At 41.6% G+C, this 15,153-nt stretch overlaps 1 protein-coding gene across 1 annotated transcript in view; it reads right to left on the reverse strand.

Annotated features, from left to right (window-relative positions):
- The window catches only part of WNK4 (WNK lysine deficient protein kinase 4), a 348,601-nt gene that overhangs the window by 10,826 nt on the left and 322,622 nt on the right, over positions 1 to 15,153 (reverse strand). Inside the window, exons 16-18 of the mRNA XM_077459518.1 lie at positions 7,914 to 7,995; positions 4,977 to 5,655; positions 3,997 to 4,199 (exon numbers count right to left, since the gene is read on the reverse strand). Of these exons, the coding sequence (XP_077315644.1) occupies positions 3,997 to 4,199; positions 4,977 to 5,655; positions 7,914 to 7,995 (964 nt within the window). The remainder of the gene's footprint in view (positions 1 to 3,996; positions 4,200 to 4,976; positions 5,656 to 7,913; positions 7,996 to 15,153) is intronic.

A 15,153-nucleotide genomic window follows, 5' to 3' on the forward strand; every position in this document is an offset into this window, starting at 1 on the left:
CTAGGAGCACCATCAAATCTATCATAACCAAATGGAAAGAAACGTGGCATAACAACAAACCTGCCAAGAGACGGCTGCACATCAAACCTCCCGGACCGGGAAGGAGGCAGCACAAAAACCTAAGGTAACCCTGGAGGAGCTGCAGAGTTCCACAGCAGAGATTGGAGTATCTGTACATAGGACGGCAATAAGCCGTATGCTCCATAGAGTTGGGCTTTATGGCAGAGTGGCCAGAAGAAAGCCATTACTTTCATCAAAAAACAAAATGCCACATTTTGAGTTTGCGAAAAGGCATTTGGGAGACTTCCAAAATGTATGGAGGAAGGTGCTCTGGTCTGATGAGATTAAAATTGAACTTTTTGGGCATCAAAGAAAATGCTATGTCTGGCGCAAACCCAACACATCATATCACTCAAAGAACACCATCAGTTTTTCAGCAGTCGGGACTGGGAAACTGGTCAGACTTGAGGGAAAGATGGATGGTGCTAAATACAGGGATATTCTTGAGCAAAACCTGTACCATTCTGTGTGTGATTTGAGGCTAGAACAGAGCACAATGACCCCCAACACACTGCTAAAGCAACACTTGAATGATTTAAGGGGAAACATGTAAATGTATTGAAATGGCCTAGTCAAAGCCCAGACCTCAATCCAATAGAAAATCTGTGGTCAGACTTAAAGATGGCTGTTCACAAGCTCAAACCATCCAACATGAAGGAGCTGGAGCAGTTTTGCAAGGAGGAATGGGCAAAAATCTCAGTGGTAAGATGTGGCAAGCTCATAGAGACTTATCCAAAGCGACTTGGAGCTGTGATAGCCACAAAAGGTGGCTCTACAAAGTATTGACTTTTTGGGGGTGAATAGTTATGCACATTGACGTTTTCTGTTATTTTGTCCATAAATAAAAATCTTCCATGTTGTGGCTTGTTCTGTAAATTAAATGATGCAAATCCTCAAACAATCCATGTTAATTCCAGGTTGTGAGGCAACAAAACACGAAAAATTCCAATGGGGGTTTTTACAAGGCACTGTATGTCTGGTATAGTCCTTTTTTCATTGTGTCGTGTATGAGATTGAATTGGACTGTCTTTTGTCATGTATTTATTTGTATTATTTAAAATGAATAAAAAAGAATTTAATATTATGTTTATGTTAGGTTTCATCCTTTACAACCTATTTTAGTACACTTCTTTAATGTTTTGACTGACACTGGTACTGAAGATTGGACCCTTATGTTTGTATAGCCTTCACGATTATTAATATTAAAGTGTTTGTAAAGATTTTTTTTTTTTAAATTCCAAACATGTTATACTTACCTGGTCTGTGCAAGGGTTTTGCAAAGAGCGGCCCTGATGGCTCCTCTTCTTCATCGGGTGCCCCCACGGAGACCCGGATTCCCTGGGGGCACCCGTACAGGCACGCTTACGAGTCCTGCTGCTGCATCCATTGACACAGACAGCAAGCAGGACTCGGCCCGCCCCCCGCTCCCTTGTCACTGGATTTGATTGACAGCAACGGGATCCATTGGCTCCTGCTGCTATCAATTTATCCAATGAGGACCCGAGACAGCGTCTGGAGCTGCTGAGCTTGTGCCCGGCGCTGGAACGATTGGGTTCAGGTAAGACAAAGGAGGGATCTGGGGGGCAGCTGCAGCACAGAAGGTTTTTCACCTTAATGCATAGAATGAAAGGTAAAAAACCTTGAGACTTTACAATCCCTTTAAGTTCATTTCATGGAACATCTTAGGAATGAATACATATCTAATTTTAAACTTTCTTAATAATTCATATTATTCTGTTAAATAGAGCACATGTAGAAAGTTTTCTTGTACATAGGAAACCTCAAATTAGATGGATGTTTTTTTTTCAACCTATACCCCCTTCTAATACTGATTTCTAAATCTGTTTCCTATTTATTCTTCTTTACTGTGAACCAAGCCCCTTACATTGTGTTTAGCCTATATTTGACTCCCTCCTGCACAGTAAAACTGCTTTACATAGTAATGTCAAAGACATATAAGATTTGGGAATTGCATTATAGCATATCTCATTTTGCTTATGATGAGAAAATTCTTTTATAGTGATGCAGTGTTTAAAATATCTTGGTGTTGAAAATGAAGACACAGCACTGGATTTGACTATTACTGGTAAATTTAAATGCTCATGTTTTCCTCCCTAAATCCATCATGGATCACTATGAAAGTCTTAATACATTGCTCCTAATGGTGGTCACTTTCTTGTGGCATCCAAATACTCCAAGACTTTGTTCATCAATCCTCAATGCTATGACATTTCAGTGTGATGTCACATTACAAGGTAGTTATTACTCCTACAACTGGCATTAATTTACTAGTGGCTTTATCTGCTAACAGATAATACTTGCAAATATCTAGACTGATAGCCTAAGGTCATCTCCTATTATTTGTGTATCACCCTCTACTTTAGTTAGGTGCTTAAAGTATTTTTTTTGTAGTGCAGGTAAATTTAATCAGGCCTAGCTGCAGGGACAATGGGAGCTAGTGCTGCCGGTCAAGTCTCCAGGAGGGATCCACCGGAGTGCAGCCAGGAGGGCTGGTGAGTGGCAGGCACAGTTGAGAGAGCTGGGGAGGCATGCCAGAGCGGACTGGGAGTGTGCAGTCTGAGATGAATGTAGAGCCAGCAGGAGAGACTGTGATGTCATGGGCAGTGGAGTCAGGCAGCTGCAGCCAGGTGTGCTGGCAGGGCCTGAAGAGGACTGCCTGGGAGCAGTAGTCCACTAAGGTCAGCTAGCACTAAAAACGTTCCTATTTTTGTTGCTACACTAAAGGGGTTCATGGTCCCTGCCTGCAAATGGCAGTTGTTGGGTCTACCTGTGCAAGCTGTACCAGGAACCAAGTATTGTACAAGAGAGAGAGGAACAGTGTACAAATAAGCATTGTGCTGGGGGGACTGGAAGTCTGGATGTGTAAATAGAGGTTCTATCTGATCATCTTATTGATCCTATTATTGATTCTGGGCATCCCATAATTTCCCTTACCCTATCCAAGTTTAAAATCCCTCCAAAAGATACAAAACAAACATATGGACTGTTCATTGTCTCAAGAGTGACTGGGAAGTGAATGCTAGGCTGGGCAGGGTGGCAGGTGGACCACAATATCCAGCAGCCCCTACGGGGGTACCGTTACATGTGGATATATCCACTTCATAGAAGATGTTAGCTAATGTCTCCTACCATGTGCAGAAATTCTGTATGAAATCATTTTACCTACTTGAATCACCCTTTAAACACATATATGTTCAAATTTAAAATCATATATTATTTTCAACTTTGTAATTCCAATATTTCTAGTGTCAGAGAGTGTTAAGTCATCAGCCCACCTTTCTGCCTCAGCCAATCAGAGGAAGCTTTGTATATTCACAGAATACAAAGCTCTCTATGAATGGCTGAGTACCACTCAGACTGACCCGGAGTGTTCCGGGTGTGAAACAAGAAGTCTCTGTCTCACATCCGGAACCCAGCTGAAGCTACATACAGCTCATACAATACTTAGAGCCAGTGCAGCACTTAGTGAAGGGAATAGTTTTTTTGGACCAGCTTCATCATTTAAAGTGAAAGGAAACAGGAGGAAGGGGGTTAGTCCCCAAAAATCACAAGATGGCCAACATGATGGTGCATCAGGTCAGGCTAGGGGACATCCGCAGTGGATCATGATTTGGTGCATTATTACGCTTGTGTAATTCCTATTTTTGTGAGTATGGATTTATGTTTTTTTTTACTAATAAACCTCTGATAATGCACTAGGTACTTACACCCCCCTATGTGCTCTTTTACAGTCTGGTAATTTGTTCATTCTGTTTGAAGCAGTGGTACACTTCAGTCTGTTCATAAAAACAATGTAAGTTCCCATCATTAAATATCAGTCTGGGTCTCATAGTATACACTCTCTGAGGCTGCAGAATAAACCTACAAAATAAATAGGCAAAACATAAGTTGTGATTAGTATCTCTGGATTCATACCTGCAGCTGGTAAAAGCTCTAATCTCTGCAAGCTGTTCCTCCTTGATGGATTAAAGCTGCCCTTTGATAGACGCCTTTGTCGACTTGACAGCATGGCTGCTGGAGACACAATACCTGGAGGAGGCACTTTTCCCATCCTAAAATACAGCTCCTCAATCTCTTTCTTCTGCAGTGCTTGTAAGACCTGAACTTCAGACATGTGTCTATTCACAAAACAAAAAAGGCATCAGTAAGTGCATGGTCATTATGCAAACTTTTATATCTAGTGTCATGTAAATTTACCATATCCTGTACATCATTTTTATATGATGCAAGCTTACTTATGCCTTTCTGACAACAAAACCATGGATTTTTGTTCGAAGGATGTTGGCTCCAACTTGTCTTTCATACACATGGTCACACATATGTTGGCCAACAATTAAGAACGTAGTGACGTACAAGACTTACGCGCAGTCTCCATTACCAATGCTAGTTATATCTCCGGCTCATACTTGATTCCGAGCATGCACTTCTGTCCGACAGACTTGTGTACACACGATCGGAAAGTCCAACAACAAACATTTGTTGGTGGAAAATTTGAGAACCTGCTAGCACACATTGGTTGGTGGAAAGTCCACCAACAAATGTTCGATGGAGCATACACACGGTCGGACTTTCAGCCAACAAGCTCACATCCAACATTTGTTGTTGGAAAATCCGATCGTGTGTACGGGGCATTACTCTTCCAAAGTTAAAAACAAGACTATTATCGCTCTTTAAACCATGAACATCTTAAAGCTCTTGACAAAACATAATTAACCTTTACATACCATTCTCATCATAAAAGTAAAAATAAACCTCAGATAAATTCTCTTACCAACAGGAAAAGTAATTATTCACTATAGCCAGAGCATGTCCAGTTCTCACCAAAATATAAACACTACACAGTCCTGGGCAGGTCGGGCAAATGAAAATAGAACAATTGGAATAGAACTACTTACTTCTGTCTTAGCTGTTGAAGCTCCTCAAATATCTCCTCATCTTCACTCTCAGTATCATCACTACTGAGATAGGCAATACCTCTGGTGTAATGCAGCCAGACCTGAACTGTGGAGATCTGTTGGGGTGTCCTTTCCTGATTTTCCTCTTCACTAGAAGACCTAGAATCTACATCTTTCATGTTTGCTGAAACTAAAACGCTGTCCACATTATTTTCCTCATTCATAACATGGTCATTATGAATGCATTGTTCATTGCCAGTGATGTCCTTGCATCCATCTTCTGTTGTAGGGTTGTTGTTACTGAAAACACATATACATCCCTCTGATACTTCTACAGTGTTACTTACAGGAGTCAAGTTTTTCATGTCACCAGAATATTGACCCCCGCAGCTTTGGCCACAAACCCCAGAGTCTGAGCAGCTAAGATGCCTAGCATGGTCCCACATAGGTGAGTCTACATTGGCACTGGGGGTGAGTCTTCCGGATTCTGATACATTTCCTTCTGTGTCCTCATCTGTGCTAAAATCTGTGTCCGATGAAGCAGTCTCATACAGCTCTGGAGTGGTGTCCGATCTCGGAGATATATCAAGGCTGCTGTTCACATCCCATGATTTATTACAGTTTGTGGGTTCTTTTGCAGTTGTGACTTGAAATCTCCCAACAACTTTTGGTTGGACCTCTGTAAGAACACAAAGTAAAGAAACTGATTTCAGTGGTTCAGTATATTATTCTGATCTTTAATCATAGTGAACAATTATTTGTTCTACAGTGATCATAAAAAAAAACTACTTTTGAGCTTTCTTCTTAGAAATATAAATAAAATAAATATTTAAATATACATTTTTTTTGGATTCTGAGAAGTATTTCATGCAAACTTTCATTAACAACAAACAATATCCTTTAGCAGTAGAAATGTATACCTTTTCGTGGTGGCCCCTTTCCCTTCATCAACCCAGACATCAAGAATGCCCTGGAACTCTCCTTAAACTTTTTGCAAAAATGATCCAAGAGGAAAACCACTAATTACACACTTTATTGGAGGAGAAACTACAAACCTCAGCTGTATTGTCAGTATTGGGATGAGGAGATAAACTTGGATTTAGTAGGCTTTAACGAGCAGTGCCCTCTGATTCCTACTGTATTAAAATTTATTGTAATTGTACTGTCTGCCCTTTTGTTGTAGAGCACTGTGTAAACTGTACATAATTAATTTCAGAGTATTAGCTTGAGCCTAGCTGCAGCAGAAGTTCTAAAGGTAGTACATTTCCTCCGAGCTGGGGAGAGATTAAACTGTACTGCTAGGAGAGCCAATGGCCCTTACAGCAGCTAAACAAAAGCAAGAGAGACCTATGCCACCACAGGGGCCCAGAACCCTTATACAGAAGCAAATTGAGGGGTGTCATTTACAACCTGAAAGTCTGAGTGATGGACCTTATGGAGGCAATCTTCTCCTGAGGAGGAGGATTCTGCTTTGGACTTTGTCCAAGATTAAACCCAGGTACTTCAAACAGTTTGAGGTCTGGAGGGCACACTTTGGAAAGTTGATTATCCAGCCAAAGTTTTGCAGGAACTGGATGTACCTTTCGACGTTGACAGACAAGGTCCTGGCTGAGGAATCCTTAAAGGGTAAGTTCACATTTACAGAAAAATCTGCAAGGTGAATTTACACAGGACCCCTCATCAACCCTGACCTGCAGCGCAGCGATCTCCTGTTATAAGCCCTGCCATTGCTGCCTCACCGTTCCCATTACATGGGCGGCACCAACCAATCAGAACCCACATAGCCCGTCCTCTTAGGGGCAAGAAGACGCGTGAATGCCGAGGGGATTTCTAAGCCCCAGACCGGTGAGGCAGCTATAGCAGAGCTCATAACGGGAGATCACAGTGCTGCAGGTCAGCGGAACTGGGGGAGTGAGGAGGGGGACCTGTGTAAGTTCACCTTACAGATTTTTCTGTAAAGGTGAACTTACACTTTAAGCAAAGATCATCCAGGTAACCTGTGAAAAGAATACCCTGGGTTCGTAGAAGAGCCAAAAGCGGGGCACACACTTTCAAAAATACTTAGGGTGCAGAAGAGAGCTCCAATTGACGTGTCACAAACTGGAAGTGCTTGGTCTCCCACAACAAAATACAAAACACATTGCTTTGATGGGAATATGGAGATAAGCATCTTGTACATCTACTGATGCAAGAAATTCCCCTTGTTTGAGGGAAGCAATGACAGACTCTAGGTTCCATCTAGAATTTTGGTACAGAAATCTGTTAAGGGATTTTAAGTCCAGTACCGGGCAGATGTCCCCATTTAATTTCAGGATTCTACATAGGAAACCTTGCAACCATTCCTCTGAAGGAACTGGTATAACCACCCCCTTTTGCCTGAAGTTGGTGCAGGAGAAGTCATTAAATGTGTCTTCCTTTGATCTGTAGCTGGAAGACTGAAAGGCAAAAAAGCAAGGAGGGGGCAGGATAGAAATCTTCTTTTGTAGAGTAGAGATAGAAGCCGTAAGAGTAGGATAATTTAGTTTTTTTTTCTTATTGGATACAAGTACCTTCCCCTCAGTTCTTTTCTTGATGAACTTGTCAAGGGATTCCCAAAAAAAGGGGGTATTCACTAAAGGACACAGTGGTGTTGAGTAGTGCAGACACTTTCTCCTTTGTAGGTACTTTTTTAGCAGCAAGTCTATCTAAGCAACATAGTTGTTTTAAAAAATGTCTGTACCATTTCACAGCAGATTAAAGCAATGTGGAAATATGAAATGAGTATTCTGATCATGTACATTATATTTAATGTTCTATATTCTCTGTCTTTTCACATGGCACATCTCCATAACAAAGTATTCCCCCAACTGTGATTGAAAATATAGTATAGGATAAGATATTCAGATTGTCTTAGGATGTACATTCAAACTATTTAATACTATAATAAATTCTACTTACCACCCAAGATTTTACAAGAAGGCACAAGACTTGCTGGGGGTGAAGGTGAGGGAGGACCACATTTAGAGATTAGTGATGGTGCCTAAAAAACACCCCACAAAAAAGTTAAAATAAATATGGTACATACACTTCATTTACAGATCACTATAAATCTTAGAAGAGCAGCTGTATAGGTAGAAATATGCAGTTACATAAATGTTGACGAGGGCATAAAGACCCACTTAAGATGAGTGCAGTATAAGTGTATGTATAACCATAAACCTTTTGGTTTAGTTTTAGATATAAAGTAGGTATAAATTAAAATTTTTGCTGCTAAATGAAAAAAGGGAGAAGGAAGTGGGACTTTGAATGAAGCATGCAGGTGTGAAAAAGATCAAATGTATTATATATGTCAGTAATAAGGTAAAAAGGGTAATCATGATTCATTATAAAATCAAATACAATACATATACAGTAAAACCTTGGTTTGAGAGTAACTTGGTTTGAGAGTGTTTTGCAAGACAAGCATTTTTTTTAAATAAATTGTGACTTGATATACAAGCAATGTCTTAATATAAGAGTAGCATCATGTCACAACTGAGTATAAAAGAGAAGAGAGGCACCGCTAAGCCCTTGTACACACGGTCGGCGATTCCGACGGAATGTGTCCGATCGGACCGTTTTGTCGGATATTCCGACTGTGTGTGGTCTACATCGGACTGTTTCCGTTGGAGTATCCGACGGACCAAGTTTTCCAACTTTTTGGTAAAATTTTCCGACAAAATGCTCCGATCAGACATACTCCGATCATGTGTAGAGAATTCCGATCGGACAAAGTGCCACGCATGCTCAGATCAAATTCCTACACCAAGGCTATTGGCTACTAGCGTGTTCAAGGAGGTCCGATCGCCAAAATTTTCTTTGGCCCGAGGTCCGAATCTCAAGTCTGTGCTATGATTCAGAAAATATTGTAGTAACTGTATATCTATCAAAAACATGAGAAATGTACAATTTCCTTAGCATTTCAACAATATTTATTGTCAAGTTACATCTAGTGTCCCCAGATAAAGTTAAATCTGGTGTCCCCATCACAGTGCCCCTTTACATCAGGTGTCCCCATTACAGTGCCCCTTTACATCAGGTGTCCCCATCACAGTGCTTCTTTAAATCAGGTGTCCCCATCAAAGTGCCCCTTTACATCAGGTGTCCCCCTCACAGTGCCCCTTTACATCAGGTGTCCCCATCACAGTGCTTCTTTAAATCAGGTGTCCCCATCACAGTGCCCCTTTACATCAGGTGTCCCCATTACAGTGCCCCTTTACATCAGGTGTCCCCACCACAGTGCTTCTTTAAATCAGGTGTCCCCATCAAAGTGCCCCTTTACATCAGGTGTCCCCATCACAGTGCCCCTTTACATCAGGTGTACCCATCACAGTGCCCCTTTACATCAGGTGTCCCCATCACAGTGCCCCTTTACATCAGGTGTCCCCATCACAGTGCCCCTTTACATCGGGTGTCCCCATCACAGTGCCCCTTTACATCGGGTGTCCCCATCACAGTGCCCCTTTACATCGGGTGTCCCCATCACAGTGCCCCTTTACATCAGACATTCCTGTCAGAGTGTCCCCTTACATCAGATGTCCCCATCAGAGTCCCCCTTAACATAAAATGTGCACATCAGGGTGTACCGTAACATAAAATCAGGGTCACACTGATGGGTAAATTTTATGTTAAGGGTCACGCTGATGGGCACATTTTATATTAAGGGGCACTCTGATGGACACAACCAAACGTGCCTCTTAACTTAAAATTTGCCCATCAGAGTGCCCCTTTAATATAAAATGTGCCCATCAGTGTTGCTTTTAAAATAAAATATGCCCATCAGCGTACCCCCATCACAGCGCACCTTTAAATCGGGTGTCCCCATCACAGTGCCCCTTTACATCAGGTTCCTCCATCACAGTGCCCCTTTACATCAGGTGCCTCCATCACAGTGCCCCTTTACATCAGGTGTCCCCACCACAGTGCCCCTTTACATCAGGTGTCCCCACCACAGTGCCCCTTTACATCAGGTGTCCCCACCACAGTGCCCCTTTACATCAGGTGTCCCCACCACAGTGCCCCTTTACATCAGGTGTCCCCACCACAGTGCCCCTTTACATCAGGTGTCCCCATCACAGTGCCCCTTTACATCAGGTGTCCCCATCACAGTGCCCCTTTACATCAGGTGTCCCCATCACAGTGTCCCTTAAGATAAAATGTGCACATCAGGATTTCCCTTAACATAAAATAAGTGTCATGCTTAAGGGGCACTCTGATGGACACAACAAAACGTGCCCCTTAACTTAAAATTTGCCCATCAAAGTGCCCCTTTTAATATAAAATGTACCCATCAGTGTTGCTCTTAAAATAAAATCTGCCCATCAGCGTGCCCCTTAACATAAAATAAGGGTCACACTGATGGGCACCTATTATGTTAGGCCGCGTACACACGCGCGGACTGTTCGCCCAACTTTGTCCGTCCAACAGTTTCGGCAAACAGTCCGCTCAAACTTAGCATGGACGGACATGGCCACACACGACGGACGAACAGTTTGCTGAAACCGTGCGCGATGACGTTTCGGCACGCACGACGGATCGAAAATTTCGACGTCCAATACACTGCAATGCAACCTTCCGACGTGGAAATCCTTTCTGAGCATGCGCGAGACTTAGTTGGCCGAACAAGCCTACACACGAGCGAACAGTCCGCTGAAACCTTGTTTCAGCGGACAGTTTTTCGGAATTTCCGTAAGACCTTGTTCGGCCAACTGTCCGCTGAAACTGTCCGCTGAAGCCCCACACACGAGCGGACTGTCCGCCCAAACACTGTTCAGCGGACAAGGTTGGGCGAACAGTCCGCCCGTGTGTACGCGGCCTAAGGAGGCATTCTGATGGACAAATTTTATTTTAAGGGGCATGCTGATGGGTATATTTTTAATGTGCACATTGATGGGCATATTTTGTAGGGCACATTTTGCTGTACCCATCTGCGTGCCCCTTAACAAAATATGCCCATCGATGTGCACATTAAAAATATACCCATCAGCGTGCCCCGTAAAATAAAATGTGTCCATCGGATTACCTCTTAACATAAAAGGTGCCCATCAGCGTGACCCTTAAAATATGCCCAACAGTATACTAGTGTGCCCCTTAAAATATGGCCAACAGTGTGCACAGTAAAAACATTCTGATTTATAGATGACTAATGTGCCCACATACCTTAACTGCAGGAGGGTGGGCACAACTGAAGCTGCCTCGCAATGAGATCCAGGACCCGGGAATCGGAAACCGCGGGCAGCAGGGGGGCGGGGCACGCACGTGACGTCACACCCCTACTGCCCGTGAGTGTCTCTTCAGCTCCGAGAGACGCGGCCAGGAGCAGGGGGCGGGCGCATGCGCGCAGCGTCACTGGTTGCTGGGGAAACCCGCGGTCCCAGCAAACCAGTGATTGCTGCTGTCATTTACTACACTGGCGGCATGGCGGTCCGGGCAGAAGCGCTGCTCGGTCCGGACTCGGACCGCAGGCCGCCATTTAATGAAGGCTGTAATATAGCAAACTCTCATGGCTGATGATTAAAAGAGGCAAATTCAAGTATGCATGCATCTGGGTAAAACCTTCAAAATAGACCATCTGCCTCGCCGCCATTGACGTCATCCCTTCCACTCTGTGCTCCACAAGTTCTTCAAGCCTCACTTTCAGATCGCTCTACTGTAGGGTAGTCTTCCTGGTCACCATTGCAGACTGGCAGTGGTGAGAGCGGGCGGTGTGGAGGATGGTCTATGTGGACAGCTTTACCCCGGATGCCTGCATACTTAGATGTGCAACTCAACCATGTGAGTTGCTAAATGTTGTACCTTCATTAAATGTAACCATATTGCTACACTTAGAGGCGCCTCTCTTCTTTTTTATACTTTGTAGCTCCTGCTGGAATTTGCTTCTAGTATCCTTGTGAAAGGCTGCCATTTGTGGATGGACATTTTATGGTTACACAACCTATCACATTGCTATAATCTTTTTATATGGACTATAAAGTATAAACTGAAGGACTTATGAATAAATAGTTGTGGAATGAATCATCTGAGTTTCCATTATTTCTTATGGGGAAATTCGCATTGATATACAAGTGCTTTGGATTACAAGCATGTTTCTGGAACGAATTATGCTCGCAATCCAAGGTTTTACTAGATATACATATAATAAAACAAAATGTCACATGATTGCAGACATATATATGTATTGTATTTGATTTTATAATGAATCATAATTACCATTTGCACCTTATTACTGACATATATAATAAATTTGACCATTTTTACATCTGTGTGCTTCATTCAAAGTCCCACTTCCTTCTACCTTTTTTATTTAGACAGAGATGTAGGCACTGGACCTTAATAGGTCACTGCCTCATTTAAAGTCCCAAACTGTTCTCCTCCTTTTTACATTTTTGCTGCTAAGTAGTTTCACCCTCACTACTTGTCCTGGTTTCAATTGTCACCAAAATATAAGGTGTTATGAAATTAAACATTTTACAGTTGCAACCATTACAAGAAGTGAGGGCAACTTTTCTAATGGGGACAACTGTTCCTGTGGCAACTTTCAAAGAGGGGATTTCCCCTAATTTTAAAGTGTTTTTCTCTAACTTTCTGTTGTGTCACCAGCACGGGAGTGAAGGGAAATCTCCCAGATAGGACATTGACAGCAAAAAATAAACTGGGAATGGTTTTAACCCCTTCTTTCCCAATCCAAAGTAAGAAAAAAAAGTTTTGGCTATACATACACTATAAACTCTTAAACTACCCATGGCATGATTCATTGCTCAAGAGTCTTGGCTTTTAGAAAATGATTTTTCTAAAAATGTTCAAACTAAAGTCTCTCCAAACCAATAGATACACAATAGATGTCTGTGAGAAACCATGTCAAATGCTTTAGCAAAGTCTAAATATATTACACCAACAGCTATCTCTCTGTCCAAGTTTCTGCTTACTGCCTCATGAAAGGAAATTAGATTTGTTTGACAACATCTGTTATTTGGTTATCAATGCTGGCAATTCTTATAGTACTATTTGCGATCATATGCTTTTGTATGGGGCTCTGTATTTTCCCCTCCAATATTTTCCTAACAACAGAAGTTAAACATACAAGTCAATAGTTACTGGGTGACCTTGATACTAGAGCTGCACGATTCTGGCTAAAATGAGAATCACAATATTTTTGCTTAGAATAAAAATATCACCATTCTCTCGCGATTCTTGTGACGTAAAATCTTTCACATTGTACAAAAAAAAAATGGGCTAACTTTATAACTTTACTGGTTAGTTTTAAATTTTTTTATTTACTCCATTAAAGTAATTTTTTCCCAAAAAATTGCATTTGAAAGACCGCTGCGCAAATACAGTGTGACATAAAATATTGTAACAACCGCCATTTTATTCTCTCGGGTGTCTACTAAAAAATCTATATCATGTTTGGGGGTTTCAAGTAATTTTCTGCCAAAATAAAATTATTTTAACTTGAAACCAACAAATGTCAGAAAAAGGTTTAGTGTTTAAGTGGTTAAACTTTTTCACTTACACACAAAGTCTATTCCATTGACAAATTGTTACAATGTTAACTCTTAAGTTCAACTGAAAAGAATGTTTTGATTCTTGGCAGACTGCCCTGTTTTCTCTTCCTTTCTTTTGACTAATGTGGCTTCAGAAGAGCAGAGAATTCTTTGCATAGAAAGAATTATGAAACACTTTAGTCAAGATCGAGGTAACGATTCTTGATGATTAATTGTGCAGCTCTAGGTTTTCAACTTTAGCTAAACCCTTTTTGTGCAAAAGAGAGCTATCTCTGACCCCTTCTTCTTTGTTTTCTGTCTTAGGGAATAATGCCTTCCAACCAGGTACTCAGGATTCTTCATTCATAGCTATCCAAGAGAACAGCATATTTCAAGCCCAACCATACATAGACCCTCCCTGGCCCCCCGACTTAGATCAAACCCGTTTCTCACTGGACCCTTGGAAGCAGAAACAGCTATCTCATTTCTCATCTCTTTAAGAGGGAATGTTCCCAAACAAGGCCAGCTAGACATATTGTATTCCTCTACTTTAGCAGCATGATCTCTCCTCTCCATTTCCCTTCCTGGCTCAGTGGGAGAGAGATATTGGCTGTGTATTCACCCAGAAAGGAGATGTCCAGGATCTTGACCTTATGTACCAAATCCTCAATCTGTAGTAAATATCAAGAATGCGAATATAAAGTCATGACTCGCTGGTACCAAACACAGCAAGCACTCCATAATTTTTTTCCAGTGGCAGCAGAGATGGACACATTATTCATATCATTTGGTCGTGTCCCAAACTTGACAGGGTCTGGGGGCAGGGTCACTACATTATGCAGAAATTCACTGACCACTCAATATTTAAATCTCCAGGATTCTTCTCACTTCATCATAATAACTTTCCTTTGGGACATACAGGCACTCAGTTTTGATCTATATGGTAAATGCAGCCCATACTTGCATTCCTGCAATTTGGAAAAAAAAAACTGCACCACCATGATAAAACAGCAGTTTAAAAGGGTTAATGACATTATGCCGATGGAAGATCTCACCAGTCATCTCAGATACAGTACTGTTCTGCATAAACTGCTGTCCTTATACAGTATGTCAAAAGCTAAAGCTGTTATGCACTAAATGTCTAAATTGTCATTATCAGCCTGCATTGTATTCTTTTTTGATTTGTATTCCTTTTTAGATATTTATGCCTGGGGTAATTCACCTCTACTTTCTGAGACAAGATAAAGAACTGATAGGAACAGGACAAGGCAGAAATATTTAGCCAGCACTGAAAGAATTGTGATGCTGTCAGACAGAGTACCCTTGATTACTGTTGCAAATGGTGATGCTAAAGACCAACCAATAGGATCAGTAGGTATAGGTGATATTATCTGTCCTACATATTGTTAAGTGCATATAAAAACAGATTTGACTTTGTAAAGCAGTAATTGTTTAGCTCTCAACAGGCATGTAACTATATAACAATATTTCTATTGCAAAACAACATATTTACTGGAATGGTGGCACCAGAGAGTACAGACATATGAGCCATTTAGCTACAGGTTCCAGAGACATCTTCTGCAATGCAATTCTCCAGTGATGGTAAATATGTTATGCATGTTATTTTCTTGGATCCTGAAGCGTTATTGATGCTTCTAGGCTGTCTTTATTCTGTA

The sequence above is a fragment of the Lithobates pipiens genome, unplaced genomic scaffold (genome assembly GCF_037356315.1).
Source record: "Lithobates pipiens isolate NorthernLeopardFrog02 unplaced genomic scaffold, aLitPip1_a1.2 Scaffold_28, whole genome shotgun sequence".
Taxonomy (NCBI): domain Eukaryota; kingdom Metazoa; phylum Chordata; class Amphibia; order Anura; family Ranidae; genus Lithobates; species Lithobates pipiens.